General features: G+C 34.2%; 2 protein-coding genes across 2 annotated transcripts in view; one reads left to right on the top strand and one right to left on the bottom strand.

Annotated features, from left to right (window-relative positions):
• LOC126879742 (endoglucanase-like) overlaps positions 1–21,695 on the bottom strand; it is a 178,049-nt gene that overhangs the window by 95,402 nt on the left and 60,952 nt on the right. The gene's annotated exons all lie outside the window — the stretch shown is intronic.
• On the top strand, positions 11,380–12,137 carry LOC126879741 (helix-loop-helix protein lin-22-like). Its single transcript, XM_050642962.1, has one exon. It carries the CDS (start codon positions 11,479–11,481, stop codon positions 12,010–12,012), a length of 534 nt encoding a protein of 177 aa, XP_050498919.1. The 5' UTR covers positions 11,380–11,478; the 3' UTR covers positions 12,013–12,137.

Below are 21,695 nucleotides of genomic sequence, written 5' to 3' on the forward strand. Positions count from 1 at the left end.
CAATGTCGAGAAGCAAAAAGTTCATGAAAGCATCATTTATAAACCTAACCATTGTTACATGGTTAACTTTGTCAAGATGTTTACAAGCACTCAAATATGATTTACCAGGGGCGCTCTCATTTAAACAACCTATTAATAAATTTTGGATTTTGTAATTTATTAAGTGGAATAAGCAAAGCTCTGGTTAAATCGGAATTGAATACTTGTTGTTCACCCTGACTTTCTGTAGATCAAGATGTTGCTATTAGTGCCTGACCTAAAGAAATTTGCACCAAATTTGACTGTTTTATTTTTTGCCATCTTCTTTTATGAAGGTCAGTTAAAAGATGTTGGGTTATTTGGGATTTTTTCTCAGATGAAATCTAAAAATTATTAACTTTATCCGCGCCACAAAATATGATTTTTACTGTAGATAAATAAGGTTTAGGTTTTTACCCTTAATATAAATTAAGCAAACAATGCCCCATAAACTATAGCCATTTAAATAGCTTGTTTAATCGAATTCGCAAAATTGATATCAAATAAAATTTTAAAATTATCATTATCAACTTACTATTTTAGCACATGCTTTGCAAAACACTTTTTCTTCGTTCAAAACTAATTCTGGAACGGTTTTGATCCAAGAGGCCACCAAATAGTTTTTCACTTTAGGCATTTTTAAGAATCACTCGATAATACAACCAGCACGTCACTTTGTTGTATGTTTCTGAATAATTACAATTTTTGAATGGGAAATATTTCTTCAAGCTTGAATAACAGGCTTGAGGTGCCGGCATACCATATTAGGATGAATCGTAAATCATAGTCTTAGAATAAATAGAACTATAATACGCATTGCCTGGAACCCAGAAGCGGTCCTAAAGAAAGAAAAAATTTACCCGATATTCAATTTTGATTGTGGGTTTTTCCCTAGGTCTGCGACGATTCTTGTGATATCAACAATAATTTCGCTAAAAATTGTTAAAAATATGCCAAAATATGTCAAACGGTCGAAAATATGTTCAAACCATCCAAATATGCTAAAAAAACGAAAATATTCTAAATATGTAAAATTAAATTAGTGTCAAACGCCTTTAATTATCATAATTCGTCCACATCCTGAAGCGTTTGATTGTATCTTTGATGGTTATCGATATGCAAGAAACGTATAATCCGGTCTTTACTAATAATCATCGGCACTTCATAGTTGGAATCTGAGCACACGAGTTGGCTTTGATCAGAACATAAAAGAAATAAAACAAGTATCATAATCACAAACAGATTATATTACGCTTTATCAAAATATCTAGTTAGTAGACAATTTGAGATTAGGACTAGGTTAAAATCTCTAAGGATCCCTATTCTATCAGAGAAATGGAACCTATCCAAATTCGATATATCCTCTCTATCTATTTTTGAGAACACCAAGACAATGCAAATACTAAAAGAAGCATGAATTTACAACCAAGATCTGAAAATAATTAGAAACATTTACTAGAATCAGACCGCAAATCGCAGAGTTCAAGGTGAACAGTGAACACACCGAATATGTAAAGATCATGCGTGGAGTCAGGCAAAGCTGTATTTTGTCTCCTCTAATCTTTAATTTCTACTCTGAAAGAATACTTAAAAAGGTATTCTACTAAATGGACATCGGCTAAACAACATCACATACGCAGAACAAAATCACGTAGGTATTACAGTCAACAATATGGACTCAATATAAACGTAAAGAATACAAAGATGATGATCAATAGCGAGAAAAAGATAACGAAAAGCCAACTCTACGTCAAACAAATCCTTGTAGAAAGAGTAAAATACTGCAACTACCTCGGCACCATAATAAATAAAGAACAGACCAACAACCAAGAAATAAGTGCGCGCATAGGACAAGCTAGATCCACCTTCAACGGGATGGAGATCTTTTTCAAGAGCCATGATCTCTTTCTTTGTATTAAAGTGAGAATACTGCGATGTTATGTATTCTCTTCCCTTTGATATGGTGTTGAATCGTGGACCTTAAACGAAGATATGTGCAGAAAATTGGAAGCATTTATGACATGGCTATACCGCACAATTCTTTTTTTTTATTAACTCCATTGAGTACAACAATCTGCCCATTCGGCTTTAAGCATTTGTTATGGTAAAAAAATACAGACATGTTGAGAGTTACTCCAGTGAGTAACCTCTTTACAATTCTAAAATTAAAATTTTATCAGTCTGAGTACACTTGATTACATTCAGTTGGTTAAGTCGGACGGCAGTTGCCGTTTTAGTTTACGCACTTCAAAGACGTCCCGCACATTTAATTGTCTGGCAAACGCATTAGGATGCACTAGCACTCGTTCACAGTATTTAGCACTAAAACGTAGTATGGCTTCTTTAACGGATTCTAGGGGGATGTCGCGTTTAATCAGTTCGTTGGATACATAGTATGGCGCATTGACTATGGCACGCAGCACATTGTTTTGGAATCTCTGTAAGATGTTTGTATTGGAGACGCAAGCAGTGCCCCATAGCTGAATCCCATAAGTCCATATGGGCTTGAGGATGGACTTAGAGTAGATGGTAGAGTAAAATTTTATTATCCAAATATAGTTTAGAATTGCGTCCAATGAGCCAATACATTCTCAATTTAAGTCCAAGCCGTTTTCGTTTGGTAAAAATATGTTTTTTCCAAGTTAGACGGCGGTCCAAGTGCATGCCAAGAGATTTAGCGTCCTCGGATTGAGGAATTAGACACTTATCAATATATACAGGGGGGCATGTTTCTCTACGTAGCGTGAATGTTACATGTAATGATTTAGTTCCATTAGATTTGATGCAACATACTTTCATCCATTGCTGAATTCTATTTAGGCTTGATTGAAGATTCCTTGATGCTGTTGATGGATCTGTGTGGGATGCCAGGATAACAGTGTCATCTGCATACGTTGCAACTGTAGTTGTACTAGATGTTGGAATGTCCGCTATGTACAAAAGATATAAAATTGGGCTCAGAACGCTGCCTTGTGGGATGCCTGAGTGAATAGGATATATCTTGGTGTGCTCGGTACCGTGCTTCACAAGGAAGTGTCAATTATTTATGTAGGATTTTAAGAGCTGGAGGTGTGCATAGGGTAGGAGCTTCTTTAATTTTATTTATAATCCTGTGTACCATACCTTGTCAAAAGCCTGAGATATGTCAAGGAAAGCAGCAGAACAGTATCTTTTGGCGTTAAAATCCTTGTTTATTTGGTTGACTAGCCTATGCATTTGTTCTATCGTTCCATGTTTGTCTCGGAAACCGAATTGATGTTCTGGAACTATTTTATGTTCGTCTATTATCGTTTTCAACCTTTTTACGTACATTTTTTCAAGGACTTTGCTAATCATAGGTAAAAGGCTTATAGGCCGGTATGAAGATGCATTTTCCGGTATTTTTTCGGGTTTAAGGATCATTAGGATTTGTGCCACTTTCCATGAACTAGAGAAGTAGTTGAGGAGCAGAATTGCATTAAATATAATGGTTATTAGTTTTATGCAACTCTGATTTATTTTAGAATCTTGCCAGAGATTAGATCAAATCCAGAGGCTTCTTTAATGTTGATTTCATTTATTATTGTTTGTTTTACTTGGTTGACTGTAAATTTCGTGTGGGGCAGATCCATTTAAAACGGTGCTGCTAGGAATCTGGTTAGTTCTGTTTTTTCCTCTGTAGATACTGTAGAAGCATATGGCGTGAATACTTTTTGAAGGTGCTTGCCAAAAAGATCAGCTTTTCCTTTGTAGTTCCTAGCCCAGGTGTTTTCCTCATCTTTGATTGGTGAGTTATGCTGTTGGGGCCGTTTGAGTTTGTTCGTGGCTTTCCAGAGTGAATATTCTGTAGCTTCAGTTGGTGTTAAATTGTCGAAATATTCTTGTATTCCATGGTTTTCTTCTTCATGAATTAATTCCTTTAATTCCTTTGTTGCTTTGTTAGGTTTTTTCTTATTTTCTGCCGTTCTTGTCTGTTGCCAATTTTTTCGTTATTTTCGTTTTTTTTTAATTATTTGTTTAATTATAGGAGACACATTATTTCTGTTTGGAGATGGTTCGTAGCTGGGAGTCGCATACCATGCAGCAATTTGTACGCTTTTTGTTAGGTTATCTACAGCTGATTCTAGTTGGAGTTCATTTTTTAAGGACATATTTAGTGAGAACAGGCTGTCTAGTTTTTCTCTAAATTGGGACCAGTTATGTAAAGTTGGTTGATGTACTTTGTTTAAGATTTTTTCGGCGATTGTTATTATAAACGGTGAGTGGTCTGATGATAAATCGAAGCATGATTCAGCTTTACATATTTTGGTATCGATGCCTTTTGTGATGCAGAAATAAACGGCTTCGGGTATTTTAATTCAGACTGCCAATAAGTTGGTCCGCCACTAGAAATGTGTTGTAGGTAATTTTTTACCATTGCTTTAGATAATTCTCTGCCTCTTGGTGTTGTTAGTCTAGAGCCCCACATCGGATGATTTGAATTATAACCTCCACCTGGAATGAATTTGTTCCCTAGAGTGTTGAAATTTTCTAGGCAATGTTCTTTTTTAACGACATGTTTAGGTGGGCAGTATAAGGCAGATATTGTTATTGGACCGTGTGCTTCCTCAGTTGTTAAGCTGGCTGCTTGCCGGTAGTCTTTGTTATATTTTTTCCATTTCGGAGTGCTTAATAGAATCACTTATAATTATAGCGCTTCCACCGTGAACTCTACCGTCTGGGTGTTTTGTATGATACAACTTGGAGTTGGGAATACACATGTAATGTTTTTCTGTAAAGTGAGTCTCAGAAATTAATATTATATCAATATTTTGATTAAGTATGAATGTTTTGAGTTCTTTGGCCCGTTGATAAAGGCCATTTGCAAGCAATTTTATTCAACCCGACCTGTGGGAGATGTCCACCCTATCGAAAAAGTACATTTGGGTGTAACAGTTCATTGGGGCGAGGTGTTTTGACCCGAGATTAAAACAGGGATCACCCCACCTAGCTCCAATGCCCCAGGCCATCCCTTTCCCCCCGTAGCACGCTGATGCGCGATGGGGGGCACAACTATCGTAGCCAAATGCTCTTCACAATGGAATCCTGGGTAATAAGATTCCATGTGGTGCCCTAATCGAATGCAAAAACTAGGCCAGCGTGAAGCGCTCTATGCCTTTATCTTCGAATTACTTATCAGCGGTACTAAAATTGCTTGCTTGGGCCCCATGTCACTGTACGAAGCCGCTCTGATCTCAGTCCAATGGCTTGGAACTCAAGAATTTTATGATTTTTTGATTTTTATGATTTTTTTGGTGGCGTACGCCTTCTTTGGGTATTTTTTATATTTATCTTACCTTAAGGTGATCGTGGTATTGGAACTACGTTTGTGTTACGTTTTTCTTCGGCACTTGTTTTCGAGCTACGAACCGTTCACTGTTTTCACTATTTTACTAATTTATCTCACTTTACACTGTTTGTTCTTTAGGACGTTTGTGCTTCCACCGGTGGAAAGCGTCGTACCTTAGCATCTCTCGCAGTATTGGGCTTGGATGGTGCTCCAGCTCCGCGAATTTTTCCCTGGCTTTGTCTGTCATTATCTCCGTGACTCTAACTTGCTGTAGTTCTCTGAAGAGGAATCGTTCGGCTACGTATTTTGGGACTTTGGCTGCTTCTCTTAGGCTGTTGTTGTGGACTGCCTGTATCTTCTTTTTTGTTGTATCACACACGTGTCCCCATGCGAGAGATGCGTACGTTAATATCGGAAGTATTATACTATTTATAAGCCTTATTTTAGTTTTCAGTCTTAATTTACTTTTCTTTCCTGTGAGTCCTTTTAGTGTTGCTCTTGCCATGTTGGCTTTCTGGACTGTGGCTTCTACAGGTTTCTTGAAGGTTAATCCTTTGTCCATGATGACTCCTAGGTCTTTGGCTTCGTCTTTCCACTCGATGGGGGTGTTCTACACCGTCAGTTGTTCTTCTGGCTGTTGTCTACCTTTCTTATATAGTACCGCTTGCGTTTTCTCGGAGTTGATGGCTATCTTCCACTTTATGCTCCATTCCTCGATGTCTTCTAACGCTGTTTGCAGGTTGGTCACTGCTATGTCTACGTTTCTGTGTTTGACCGCTATCGCTGTGTCGTCTGCGTAGAGGCTCATAAGGATACCTGGTGCTCTAGGTACGTCGGCGGTGTATATTGTGCACAGCAGGGGTGACAGGACTGCTCCCTGTGGTACTCCAGCCTCCGGGCTCCCGAGCTCGGATAGGACTTGTCCTATTCGAACCCTGGAACTCCGGTCGCCCAAGTACGAAGAGATCAGTCTCGTCATCGCCCCGCTGTACCCATAGCCTCGCATTTTATATATGAGCCTCTTATGCCATACTCTGTCGAAAGCTTGGCTTACGTCCAGGAATGCTGCTCCAGTGTACTGCTTATCGTTGAAACCAGCTGCTATGTACTCAGTTAGTCTGAGTACTTGTAGCTCACTGGAGTGCTCTACTCTGAATCCAAATTGAGCTTCTGGGATTATCCCTAATCTGTTTGTTTCCGCTTGCAGTCTGCTGAGGATGATTATTTCCACTATCTTGCTGATCGCTGGGAGTAAGCTGATTGGCCTGTAGTTCTGCGGGAACGTGTGGTTTTTGCCAGGTTTTTGGGATCATGATGACATGGACCTCTTTCCATCTGTTTTGATAAAGACCATTTGCGTTCCAGTCTACTATTTTATATTTCGGTTGTGAGCCATTAAGCGATCTTATTGATGACAGTAGTAAGCAAATCGAGCATTGTGCTCATTTGCTCCATGAGATTTTGCATCATTTCTTCCAGTTTGTTATTAGGTTGGTTAGGTCCTGGTATTGTTTGGTTGTTATAGCTACACTGTGATTAATTTTTGTTCACTATTTGAGCATAGGTTAAATCAGGATATATTTGTTGAATATTATTTGTTTGGATATGTGGTTGCATGATTCTTTTCTCTCTTAGTGTAGGATATAACTTCTGCTGTAGTTGAATGTGAACTTTGCATCCTCTATAGTGAGCCGGGTGGTCACAATTGACACATTTTACTTTGTCATGACGTGATTTTCGAGGACAATCTTTTGTTTCGTGATTACCTGTACATTTTACGCATCTGTGTACTTTGCGGCAGTAGCTTTTAGTGTGTCTGTAGTCTTGGTATCTGGTACACTGGGGGATTGTTCTTTTCGTACAAGGAGGTTCTCATTTGATGATATTGTTTCCTAATTTTTCTATTTTATAAACTTCTTTGTTGTTTTCATTCGATACGATATCGATAAAAAACATTGACCAGGAGGTTTTTGAGACATAATGTTTTATATTCATGTTTTATGTTCACTGCTTCGTGTCCTTGTGCTGCTAGATTTGCATTTATGTCATCAGTATCTGTACCATGATGCAGTCCTTTTATGACAAATTTGAATGTTTTTTGAAGAGACCAAGAGACCATGAGGTACTGACCACCATCAAATCTCGAAAGTTATAATACTTCGGACACATTATGCGAAATCAATCCAGACATGCTTCCTACAATCCTTTCTGCCAGGAATACTATTTGGTAAGCGGGGTCCAGGAAACAGAAGAACATCCTGGTTGACGAACTTCAGAACCTGGCTCAACACAACATGTGTGCAGCTTTTTTCCGCGTTGCTTAAGATAGGATCAATATTGCCATGATGATCGCCAACATTCGTCACGGATATACACATCAAGAAGAAGATATATCTTTGAAACAAAGATTCTAGCTGAATTGTTTATGACAGTTGAGGTAGAGGGCACATGGATATGAGGTATTTTTACAAAAATAAATAAAAATAAAAGTTAAATGATGAAGTTTTCGATCCTAATAGCATTATTAATAATATTTAGAAAATATTAAAATATCACTAAAAGATTTTTAAATCGAATACTTATTGGTCCATTTCCTTGGTAACACCTCCAAGGCTTCTAAAATTTGCAAGCCAAATGGATGCTGAAGCGAAGAAGACAAGAGGGAATTCAAAAAACTTACAATTCACGACCCCGTCTGTTCAGCTGGTAAATTCCAACAGAAAATGAACCTAGTTACTCGAAGGAGTAAAGACCAATATAAAAATAAAATAAAAATTTTATTTCTAATTCAGTTGCAATGCGAATGGAAAACAATCTTACTTTTCAATTAAAATACGGAGCGCAGTCCAGTCCCTTGAATCGCGATTTTCGGCTCTTATTGGAGCCTCATCGGAAAGAACGTAGGCATGTTCTCCATGGAGAACAAAAAAAAATTATTTTATTTTTAAAAATAAAAGTGATATGACTAAATAGAGGAAAAATATAAATCACAGTATACAAATATCAAATATGTGTAAACAAAATAAACAAGTAATATAATTATTTTTATTGTCTCTGAATTACAAAATAAATAATAAAAAAATTATCAATATTCAATAATTTTACCTTTTGACATTCATTTGATAACAGTTGATTTTGATAAGAAAACAATTACGGAAAGAAACAGGAGTGTGATAATGTTGGAAGTTACAAGTACTGATAGGATATCTGTAAATAATAATATTTTTACATAAAACATCAAATACTTGTAACAGTTTTTGAACTTTAGTATTATTTCAATATGATACACTTCTTCCCTATTAAATAATTCAAATATATCTCAAGAGTTTATTAATCACATAATAAACTAATTATTGAATATAGGTCTGGATCCCGCGTATGAAAAAAAAGTTGATTAATAGCAAGCTGAAAATTTGTTAATAGCTTAAGGGTGTCTAGTCGGATAAACTTTGATATATGGGAACACTGGAACAGGGGCAGTTTTAATTGTGGAACAGGTTAAAAATTTGGAACGGTCAGACCACGAAAACGGCACATTTATTTTGTAACAGACTTAAACTCTCCGAACAGAGATTAAACTCTCATGTAAAAATCATACTGCTATTTATCTCCTGTCATAATTTCTGTCATTTGACATATTCTACATGTTCCACTTATTAAAACGCCCATTTGGTGATAAATAGCAGTCTGATTTTTGCATGAGAGTTTAATCTCTGTTCGGATAGTTTAAGTCTGTTCTGTCGGACAAAATAAATGTGCCGTTTTCGTGGTCTGACCGTTCCAAATTTTTAACCTGATCCACGATAAAAACTACCCCTGTTGCAGTATTCCTATATATCAAAGTTTGTCCGACTAGACACCCTTAAGCTATTAACAAATTTTCAGCTTGCTATTAATCAACTTTTTTTCATAAGCGGGATCCAGACCTAATAGTCTGAAAGATGCGAACAAAAAAAAGTACAATAGAAACAAACTGTAAATAAAGTAGCTAAAAAGGGCACTTCCTATTTTAGACCAGGACGGATCTGTTTTGAGGTGGATGTGAGAGGTGACATTCGGATTTTTGCTGATGAAGTTAGGTGAAAGCTTCAGTAATTATAATTGACTTATGCTCCTTCTTAAATATGCCCGGAACATTAATAAAAAAATTAAAATATTTAAAAATTTCGATAAACATCGAATATTTTCTACTTTCTTTGTTTATAATTTTAAAACGATTCATTTTGGAACAAAGTCGTAGCAAAATAAAATAAAGACAATTAAATTTTCTATGATATAAGACTGGTTAAAAATGTCTTAAATTATTACCTTCAGCAATAAATACAAAATAAGGGGGCACTGTAAGCCTATTTTTGTTCAATATTTTTCAACCACTTCGGTGGCACTTAGAACCTTCGTAATTCGCTTAAATAATTCTTATAACATACTTAAACCCTCCACCAAATTTTATTAAAATCCACTTAATGGATTTTGCATAATAATTTTGCAATCTAAATGTTTTTAAAAAAGTTCAAATTTTTTAAAAACTTTCTGAACAAAAAGTAGAAAATTTAAAAGTTGGCTAATTCTTTTACATATAAACAAGCGCTCTACCTATCTAATACACCTTACAGAATTAAAAGCGGATTATTTAGGCAGCCTCGGCAATGTTTTAAAGTGATAAACAATTTTTTGGCTTACAAAAAAATTGGTGTTGTCACCAGGAGGGGATGCAACCGCCTCCTGTATTTAGATGGACTTCCCCAAGTCTTTTTATGTATTTTGACCCGTAGAACACGAATTTTTTGGGTAACAGTTGACCCAGATGTCGATAAGATTGTTACAAACAAAGAACTTGAGGAATTACATAACAGCGATTTTTCGCAAAATACAACATTTTTTTGTATTTCTTGGGTAATTCTAAGCAACAAATGTTCTTACAAGTTTTTTCGTAGCATGCATAGTTTTCGAGATAAACGCGGTTAAACGTTAAAAAAATCGAAAAATTGCAATTTTTAAACGCGAATAACTTTTGGTTAAAAAATAAAAATGCAATTCTGCTTACAGCATTTGAAAGTTTAAGTCAAATTATATCGGTTTTGATTGTTTGCATTACTAAAAATTAATTTTTTTATTTTTAAAGAAAGCTTTTTTTTATAAGCCAAAAAATTGTTTATAATTTTAATACATTGCTGAGGCCCCTTAAATAATCCGATTTTAATTCTGTAAACTGTATTAGATAGGCAGAACGCCTCTTTATATATAGAAAAATTAACCAACTTCTAAATGGTCTACTTTTTGTTCGGAAAGTTTTTAAAAAATTTAAACTTTTTTATATAAATTTAGATTGCAAATTTATTATGCAAAATCTATTGGGTCGATTTTAATGAAATTTAGTAGACTGTTTAAGTATGTTATAAGAATTTTCTAAGCGAATTACTAAGGTTCTAAGTGCAACCAAAGTGATTAAAAAATATTGAATAACAACAGGCTTATTTTGCCCCCTTATTTTGTATTTATTGCTAAATTGAAGAAAGGGTAATAGTTTAAGACATTTTTAGCCAGTCGTATATCATACAAAATTCAATTATATTTATTTTATTTCTTTACGACTTTGTTCCGAAACGAATCGTTTTAAAGTTATAAACAAAGAAAGTAGAAAAACCTCGAAAGTGGAAATTTTTAAATATTTTAATTTTTTTAATAATGTTCCGGGCATATTTGAGAAGGAGCACAAGTCAGTTATTATTATTGAAGGTGTTACATAACTTTACCTGCAAAAATGCGAATGCCACCTCTCACATCCAAAAATAGACGTTTTTTCTCAGATCAGCCCTGGTCTATTTTTAATAAAGTGTATTTCAATTTTTCACAGAAACGTTAATCTTGAAACTTTTTTACCGAAAATGTCCCTTATGACCGATGCGCCACTGAGTCTATGAAATCTCTTCACATGTCCGCCCTTTAACAATCCTCATTGAACAGGTACAATAGTCCTTCAGCAAGAAGTGGGGATCAAAAGAAAGTTTTAAAATTCGTACAACCTCCTCATAATCGTCATTCTTGTGAAAACCTTTAACTGCAAAACTTTTTTGCCGTATACAATAAATCGCTAGTGTATTGATAATCGTCATCGTCAGTTGTGTGTGTTATATAGTTTAAATAATAAAAAAATGAAGACAGAAATCAGAAAGCCTCCGTCAGAAAGTCGAAAAATAAGAAAGCCAATTATGGAGAAAAAACGCCGAGCTAGAATCAATGATAGCTTAGAAACTCTAAAACAAATACTGCTCCAATCAAAAACAGACTTACAAGAAGCTAAAAAAGGTCAAAGAACAGCTAAGTTAGAAAAGGCTGATATTCTTGAGATGACTGTGCAGTATCTACAACAACTTCAAGAAAAAGATAAAGAAAACCAATCAAAACCTGTAAGTGTTAAACAAAACTTCCCAGTAAGTGCGACCTTAATGAAAAAAGTTTCAAATCAACAGAAGCCTTTGAGGATATGTTCCAATTCGGTAAACAAAGAGCCAGTTGCCATTCGACCAGCTGATAGTTCATCCGAAAAGGCAAATTTTGGTGTTAGACTTCTTCCTACACAATTAATTAGTGGACAGGTTGTGTATTTGTTACCTTCTAACTTAAATGTAAATAATATAAACTCAAACTACGCGGATAGCAAAGATAAAGTTTGGAGGCCTTGGTGAATTTGAAACACCTGTTGTAATTAGTGAGTTATATTTATTTATGGCAAACTGTTTACCAATTGAGTTTAAAGTTATGCTCATTATATTTGTGGAGTCAGTAATGAATTTATGAGACTGTTTTTATAGAGCTGTGATATTGTTTTTTAAAAGAGTTAATTTATATATTATTAAATATTATATTACTATCGACAGTTGTTTTATTTCTGTATTCAGTGTTGTTCTGAAGTTATTTTCTTGTGGCATTTTTACAGTTACCTAGTTTTGATGGAAAATAAGTCACAGTTTTACCAAAAAAATTATTTTATTAACGTTTCGACGCCCAAATCGGGTGTCGTTGTCAAAATACAAAAAATATTAATTATTATTAATATTTTTTTTATTTTGACGACACCCGATTTGGGCGTCGAAACGTTAATAAAATGATTTTTTTTAGTAAAATTGTGGCTTATTTCCCATCAAAACTGGTTATCTGTATTCAGTGGCATTAATGTTTTTACAATGTATTCAAATTAATCCTCTTTTGCGCTTTTTGTATCCATTTATCAAATACTGAGATTTTACTATTTACATACAATATAATAAAAGGCATTACAATAATTTATCAAAATTTATAGCTTAGAAACTTCAAAAAATTAAAGTATTTATAGGAATGATACTACTGCAAAAGTAGTATTTTCTTACTTCAGCTTCTCCAACGAGAAGCTATTTTCATTTTTGTTCCCATTTAGTTACACATTAGTTTCTTTCTTTTTTTTACTTCTGTTGGAGTTTATCATTTTTACTTTCACTCCAACAGAAGTTCTTCCTTTTTGTTACATTGGTGCGTGGTTACAATGTAACAAAAAAAAGAACTTCTGTTGGAGTGAAAGTAAAGAGAATGATAAACTCCAACAGAAGTAAGAAAAAGAAAGAAACTAATGTGTAACTAAATGGGAACAAAAATGAAAATAAAAAGAAAATAGCTTCTCGTTGGAGAGGCTGAAGTAAGAAAATACTGCTTTTGTAGTAGTATTATTATAAATACATTCATTTTTTGTGAAAAATGTTTTGAAGTTTCTAAGCTATTAATTTTGATAATTATTGTAACGCTTTTTATTACATTATGTATCTTTTTTAAATGCAAATTGGGGCAATAGTTACGGTAATTTGTCTAAACTTGTATTATGTTTTGGCTTGTTTTCGATTTTTAATTAATAAATTATGTGCTTTTCCCTGATTTTGACTTTTAGTAGTTTTGTATGATCAAATTTTTGATCAAGCTGAAAAAGACATGGTAAGTAATTTTTTTCTGTTACCTTGGTTGCATTTTTACGCTTTTTTCACAAAGGACTATTTCAATAATTATTGCTATATATCTACTTTAGTGGTTTTATATTACAATCTAAGACACGATATAAGGTCGATCTGCACTGTTTAATGGATAAAAATGATTGGATAATATATTAAATATGTAATTTAGTATGTTAACAATAATTATAAAAAAACAAGGGGTGCCCGATAAAATTTTGTTCTGGCACTATATTTAATTAATTAGCAACACATGCCTTTTTATAAATAACAAAAAAGTTGGACCCGAGCAGGTTTTTTTTGGATCATTATAAACAAAAAAGGTCTGTTGTAAATTTTCTCTTAAGTTGATCTAATTATAAACAATTCAAAACTAAAAAAGAACGAAATATGACGATTTTTAAGGCTCAAAAACATAAATAACCAAACATTATTTTTGAATTTATAAAGTACACAAATTAAACTTCAAACCTTATTCTATCAAGTATTATCTATATATTTGACGAAGTATTTTGCGCTTATTATACAGGGTGTCCCGAAAAGATTGGTCATAAATTATACCACACATTTTGGGGTCAAAAACAGTTCGATTGAACATAACTTACCTTAGTACAAATGTGCTCACAAAAAAAGTTACAGCCATTTGAAGTTACAAAATAAAAATCGATTTTTTTCAATATATCGAAAACTATTAGAGATTTTTTCTTGAAAATAGACATGTATCATTGTTATGGCAGGAACATCTTAAAATAAAATTATAGTGAAATTTGTCCACCTCATAAAAATTTTATGGGGGTTTTGTTCCCTTAAAGCCCCCCAAACTTTTGTGTGCGTTCAAATTAGTTCATTATTGTGGTACCATTAGTTAAACACAACGTTTTTAAAACTTTTTTGCCTCTTAGTATTTTTTCTATAAGCGAGTTTTTATCGAGATGCGGCTTCTTTTTTAATATATTTACATAAAAATTGTATGGGGGTTTTGTTCCTTTAAACTCCCCAAATGTTTGTGTACGTTCCAATGAAACTATTATTGTGGTACCATTAGTTAAACACAGTGTTTTTAAAACTTTTTTGCCTCTTAGTATTTTTTTGATAAATCACCTTTTATCGAGATGTGGCTTCTTTTTCAAAATATACCTAAAAATGTAAATTATAAATAAATTTTCAGCTTATTAACAGGTCTCCATAATCGTACTTAACCATATACAAATATGTGGTGGATTCGACAAATACTCAAAATATCTCAATAAACGCTGGCTTATCGAAAAAGTACTGAGAGGCAAAAAAGTTTTAAAAACATTGTGTTTAACTAAAGGTGCCACAATAATAATTTAATTGGAGCGTACACAAAAGTTTGGGGGGGTTTAAGGGAACAAAACCCCATAAAATTTTTATGGGGTGCACAAATTTCACTGTAATTTTTTTTTAAGATGAAGCTGTCACAAAGATGCCACATGTCCATTTTTAATAAAAAATCTTTAAGAGTGTTCGATATATGAAAAAACATCGATTTTTATTTTGTAACTTCAAAGGGGTGTAACTTTTTTTGTGTGCACTATTGTATATAGGTAAGTGAGGTTCAATCAACCTATTTTTGACCCCAAAATATGTGGTATAATTTATGACCAATCTTTTCGGGACACCCTGTATGTATATTTTGCAACATTGTTTTTTAGTTGAAAATGCAGCCCAATCGCCTATCTTCCTATAAGGAATCTTTCTTATTAACCGTTATTAAAAAAATATATCTTAGAATAAAACATGGCAAAAACTGTTATCTGGAGCTGATCGAAGAAGTTTTGAACTTGAATTAAGGTACTTGATGATTACAAAAATAATATTTTTTACTTGTGTTTTGATCATCTTTCGTTCTGTTTTCAGATTTAAATTGTTTATATCTCGAAAAAAATCAATTAGAGAAAAATTTCAAAATACCTTTTTTGATTAGAACGACCCAAAAAATCTAAAATAATATCTGCCGTGGTCGATTTTTTTTTATTAAAAAAAGTAATTTTTTAATTATTAATTAATTATAGTCAGAACAAAATTATATTTATAATTGTTAACATACTAAATTCTTCTTCTTCTTCTTCTTCTTCTTCTTCTTCTTCTTCTTCTTCTTCTTCTTCTTCTTCTTCTTCTTCTTCTTCTTCTTCTTCTTCTTCTTCTTCTTTCTCGAAACTCCTTATTATGCCCCTCGGGGGCCTCGGAGGTTTTATTCATCCTCTATCCATATCTTCCATTTCTTGCGGTCCTTTGCTAACTCTTTCATTTGTTGATGTGTTTTTCCTTTTTCCTGTCCAATTTCTATAATCTGATCGATCCATCTCTTCCTTGGCCTCCCTTTCCTTCTTTCACCATATCTCTTTGAATCCATCACCTCCTTTGGTAGTCTTCCCTGGTCCATTCTGTTAATGTGTCCATACCATTTTAATTTTCTTTTTTGTATCTTGGTTATTATCGATTCCTGTTTCAGTCTTTGTCTAATATCTTCATTTCTTATTCTGTCCAATTTCGTTTTTCCTGCTATTTTCTTAGCTGCTTCATCTCCGCTGCGTTTATTGTACTGTCTATTTTTGCATTGTTTACCCATGTCTCACTTGCACATATTAAAGTTAGTACAGAGATTGCGTTGTATACCTTCAGTTTTATTTCTTTATCTACTTCTTCCTTTCCAAATATTGTTTTATTTAGTGCTTAGTAGATCTTAATTGCTTTTTTCGCTCTGTATGAGATTTCTTGATCTATCTTTCCATCCTCTGATATTATTACTCCAAGGTATTCAAACGTCGAGACTGCTTCTATTATTTCGTTTTTGCACCTAAATATCGTTTGGTTTATTTCTTCCCTTTTCTTTTGGGTTACTATCATGGTCTTCGTTTTCTTTATATTTACCTCCATTTTCAAATTTTCTATTTCCTCTTTTCTATTTTCTATTATTACTAAGTCATCTGCATATAGTAATCCCTCCATTCTCACTGGTACTAAATTCCTGTACCCTATTGTTGACTGTAATTGCCTTGCCCTTCTTTTAGCGCTCTTCATTACTCTATCGATCACTAATATAAACAAAACTGGGCTGAGACTGTCCCCTTGTTTTATTCCTCTCCTTAGGTTAATTACTGGCGATCTATATCCGTTTATTTGTACTTTAGCAAATACGTTTCTATATTATGTACTTTTTACCACGCTTACTACCTTTTGCGGGATTTGCAGATTTTCCATTACTGATCATATTACTTCTCTATTTATAGAATCAAAATCAGCTTTAATATCTATAAACGTAATAGATAAGTATTCTCCTATTTCGTTTTTCCTTTCAATTATATTTTTCAGTATGTATATATTATCTGTGGTTCCTCTTTCGTTCCTAAAAGCCGCTTGTTCTTCTTCTAGTTTTCCTTCCAGTTCTTTCCTGAGCTTCCTTTCTATTATCCCGGTGTAGAATTTATATGCCACTGATGATAAGCATATAGCTCAATAGTTATCACATTCCTCTTCCTCTTCTTTCTTCTGTATTGGTATCAATAAATTTTTTTCCCAGTCTTTCGGTATCTTTTCTGTTCTCCATGTTTCCCTCATTATTTGCAGTAGCCAAAGCTTGCCTCGTTCTCCCACGTACTTCATCATTTCCGGATCTATGCCATTGCCACCTCCCGTTTTTCCAGTCTTTATTCTTGCCAATCCTTCTTCAATATCTTTGATATGAATTTCGTCTACTCGATTGTCCCTATCCTCTTCTCTTGCCTGCTGTCCTCTCTCCTCATTTTGTTGGTTGCTTGCCTTGAATTTTTCTTTATAGTGATTATTCCATATGGTTAGTATGTCTTGTATGTTTGTTTTCAATTCATTTTGCTCATTTCTAATTCCTCTTATTTGTTTCCTTTTTGTTCCTTTAATGTCTCTTATTTTATTCCAAAACTGTTTATTGTTATTCCCAAATCCTTCGTTCAATTCTTTACCGAATTCCTTCCAGCTCTTCTTCTTCGCATCTTTTACTAGTTCTTTCACTATATTTCTCTGTCTTCTGTATTCGTCTCTGTCTTGCTCTTCATTTGTGTTTATGTATCGCTTCCACATTTCTTTCTTCTTTTTTACTGCTTGCTTTATTTCCTTATTTCACCATCCAGTTCTTTAATTATTCTTCCCATTCTTTCTTATTCCACATACTTGTTTTGCAGTGTTCCATAACGTGTCTCTCAATTTTTTCCATTTCTCTTCCATATTTCATATTTCCTCATTGTTTTCATGCTGTTCCAGTATTTTATCTGTCTCTCTTTGGTATAACTTCCTCATTTCCATATTTTTCATCTTATGTATTGCTATTCTTGTATATTGAGGACTCTCTATTATTTCCATTAGTTTCATGTTTATCTCTGCTGTCACTAGTCTGTGTTGGGTACCGAGTTCGGCTTCGTTCTCTGTTTTTCTATTGTGTATCGTTAGTTCTGCGTCTCGAGGATATACTATCTAGTCAATTATATTAGTAGTATTAAACATACTAAATTAAATATCTAATAATTTTCATCCATTAAACAGATCGGTGCAAATTCATCATCATCATCATTTGGCTGTACAACTCTATGTGAGTCTTGGCCGCGTTCACTATTTCCCTCCATTGTTGTCGTTCCTGAGCAGCTATTTCCCATTGCTGTACTCCCATTTTGCGTAGATCGCTGGCTACTGCGTCCTTCCATCTCTTTCTTGGGCGACCAACTGACCTTTTTCCATCGGGCCTTTCCCAGAATGTGGCGTTTAGAAGTCTTTCGTCACTTGATCTTAGTACGTGACCCGCCCATCGTATTCTGTTTGATTTAATGTAGCGTACTATGTTTTCATCTCCGTATATTGTCTGGAGTTCATCATTGTGTCTTCTTCTCCATTCTCCTGTTGTCTCTTCTCTGCAAGGCCCATAGATAGTCCGCAGTATCTTTCTTTCAAGTACCAGTAATTTTGTTGTTTCCCGCTGATTCAGAGTCCATGTTTCGCTTCCATACGTTATTGTGGGAGGAATTATTGTCTTATATACTCTTATTTTTGCTGGTCTTGAGAGTATTTTTGATTTAAGTAGGGTCCTTAATGAGTAATATGCCCTGTTTCCTGCAATAATCCTGGCTGCCACGTCCTTTTCATAGTTATTTTCAGATGTTATGATCGCTCCCAGGTACTTAAATTCTTTGACGACTTCAAAATTGTATTCATTAATTGTTACGTTTTGTCTAACCCTTGGTCTTGGGTTCTTCGTAACCGCCATGTACTTGGTCTTGTCCTCGTTGACCTTAAGACCAACTTCCTTGGCTCCGTTCTCGAATAGGGTGAAAACTTCTTTTGCATCTCTGGTGGATTGTGCAATTGTGTCCACGTCATCCGCAAAGGCTAATAGTATTTTTGATCCTTGGGCGGCAAATCCGTTTGTCAGTTGTGGCTGAGCTTTCCTTACTGCATGTTCCAGTGTGAAGTTAAACAGCAGGGGGCGAGAGGATCTCCTTGTCTAAGTCCGGTTTCAATGAGGAATTCCTCCGACGTGGTGCTGCCAATTCTGATTCGTGCGGAAGCGTTCTCCATGCTCACCTTTGCTAATCGTACCAGTTTTCCAGGTACTCCCATTTCTACCATAGTCTCCCACAATGCTTCTCTGCTAACAGAATCGTAAGCTTGTTTGAAGTCCACGAAGATTTGGTGTACATCGCGGTTGAATTCCCAGTTTTTTTCCAACACCTGGCGTAGGACGAAGATCTGGTCTATTGTCTACCTTCCCGGTCTGAATCCGCTTTGGTAGTCGTCTATTATTTCCTCTGCGTATGGAGTTAGTCTTCTAAACAGTATTATGGATATAATCTTGTATGCTGTATTAATTAACGATATTCCTGTATAGTTCCGACATATTTGTTTGTCTCCCTTCTTGTGAATAGGTATTATATGGCTTTCATGCCAGTGTTTCGGTATTTCTTCTCTTTCCCAGACTTCTCTTATAAGATGATATATCTCAAGATGTAGTTTGTCTCCCCCTTTTTTTAGTAGTTCCGCCTGTATGCCGTCTGGGCCTGGGGCTTTATGGTTTTTTAGGGACGAAATTGCGGACTTTACTTCAGGTAGTGTGGGCCCTGGTATTTCAGGTTCGGCTAACTGGTACTGTCTTTGTTGCCCTGTCGTTGTGGAGTTTTCTGTATTTAAGGGTTGCAGATTGACCTTATTATTTTATTATTATCGGTTCCTCTAGGTACTATTATTTTTATTCGGTTTCTAAAAAAGTCTTAACGATTTACGATGCTTTAGTACGATTTTCTAAATTAAGTAATCTTTTAATTTTGTAATAGATGTTAATATTGTATATATAATATACAGTATGTCCCTGTAAGTTGGAACTATATGGAAAACTTTTTTATTATTAATTTTATTAAAAAAAGGTATTCTTCATAAAAAGTTCTGCATGGTCTAAAACATAAGATGCAATCATCAGATATCAAATTTTATCAATACTATACGAGGGATGTAAAAAATATGAATTTCTCTCAAGAGTAAAGTACCTTTATATTTCACAATATTGAAAATTGTTTTTATGAAAAGTTTTTTGGAATTAATAATTATGTTCTGATACGTAAAAACATTCTTGAAATTGAAAAAAAAATCAAATGTTTTTTCAAATCACGGATACCTAACATCATTTTTATTTATGACTAGCTGACCCGGCGAACTTCGTACCACCTTAGAAATATATAAAATTTACTAAAGTTCACATGCTTTTTAGTTCCAAAAAATTGCGCTTTGTTTATCGTCATGCTAAAAGCCAAGGGCACGGCACATTGTAGATATCTGAAATCAAATGGCAAATCTGTTGGAATCATCGGAATACGCGGGACAAAGACATCCTCTCCTTTGTATTTCTCCTTGGTGATTGTGGACCAGCAAATTAAAAATAAATTTACTTGAGAGTTACATTGAGAAAGTAAACTACCAGTTAATCGCCACTACTACTTTCAATACATAAACAACTATATTGCTGTTTACTGAGTAAGAAGTGACACCGTTAGACGCCTGGTGGGATGACTGGAAATTATTAAGTTACTAATCTGGCTATTAACAAATAAGAGTAAGTTTTAAAAGGGCAAAAATTCAGTGGTATATGTATTTTTTAATTATTCTTGTTTCTTTAGCACCATAAAACTTTATTGGTCTCTGCCTGTATGGTTATGTCCTTGTCCATTGTCGTACATTCATAGTTTTCAGGTCGTCTTCAACGTCAAACAACCATATGATTCTAAGCCTTCATTTATTTCGTTTTCATGTCGACATCTATTGTAATATTTTCGTTATTGTTTTTGTATCTTCTTGTCTCTAGACATATACCAGCCATAACAGTCTTTCACTCCTCACAAATTTTACAATATCATACCCTCCATTGAATTTATTAATTTCGCCGATTCTCGGTACTCGCGGAGTTGGCATCTAGGTTCATGACTTTAATAATTAAGATCATCATACGATCAAATGCATAGTTTGCGAGTCTATAAGGAACATACATACATTCATACATACATACAAACATTCATTCTTATTTATATAGAAGAAGAGGTAATGTTTAGATGGCTATTAAAAAATAACGGTTGGTGATAGAAAAGTGAAAATTTAGGATTTTATGTATCTTTTGATTCTACATCATATAAAATTAACAAAGAACAGTTTGCCCAAAAAAATAAAAAATATTTATGGGGGGCAAGCCCCCTTTTTACTTAGATTGGTCGTACCAACTCAGAAACCATCCCGGGTTCATGTACAACAACTTCGATTAAAATCATCATACGATCAAATGCATAGTTTGCGAGTATATAAGGAACATACATACATACAAACAAGCATTCATTTTTATTTATATAGAAGAGGTAATATTTAGATGGCTATTAAAAAATAACGGTTGGTGATAGAAAAGTGAAAATTTAGGATTGTATGTATCTTTCGATTCTACATCATATAAAATTAACAAAGACAGTTTGTCAAAAAAAAAATAAAAAATAATTATGGGGGGACAAGCCCCCTTTTTACTTATATTGGTCGTACCAACTCAGAAACCATCCCGGGTTCATGTAAAACAACTTCGATTAAGATCATCATACAATCAAATGCATAGTTTGCGAGTCTATAAGGAACATACATACATACATACTACATACATACAAACATTCATTTTTATTTTTATATAGAAGAGATAATATTTAGATGGCTATTAAAAAATAACGGTTGGTGATAAAAAAGTGAAAATTTAGGATTGTATGTATCTTTTGATTCTACATCATATAAAATTAACAAAGAACAGTTTGTCCAAAAAAATAAAAAATAATTATGGGGGGGAGCAAGCCCCCTTTTTACTTAGATTGGTCGTACCAACTCAGAAACCATCC

The sequence above is a fragment of the Diabrotica virgifera genome, chromosome 2 (assembly GCF_917563875.1).
Source record: "Diabrotica virgifera virgifera chromosome 2, PGI_DIABVI_V3a".
In the NCBI taxonomy this organism is placed as follows: Eukaryota; Metazoa; Arthropoda; class Insecta; order Coleoptera; family Chrysomelidae; genus Diabrotica; species Diabrotica virgifera.

Bases quoted from the DNA above. Each gene is read 5' to 3' on its own strand.
- LOC126879741 (XM_050642962.1), top strand. From the start codon at position 11,479: ATGAAGACAGAAATCAGAAAGCCTCCGTCAGAAAGTCGAAAAATAAGA.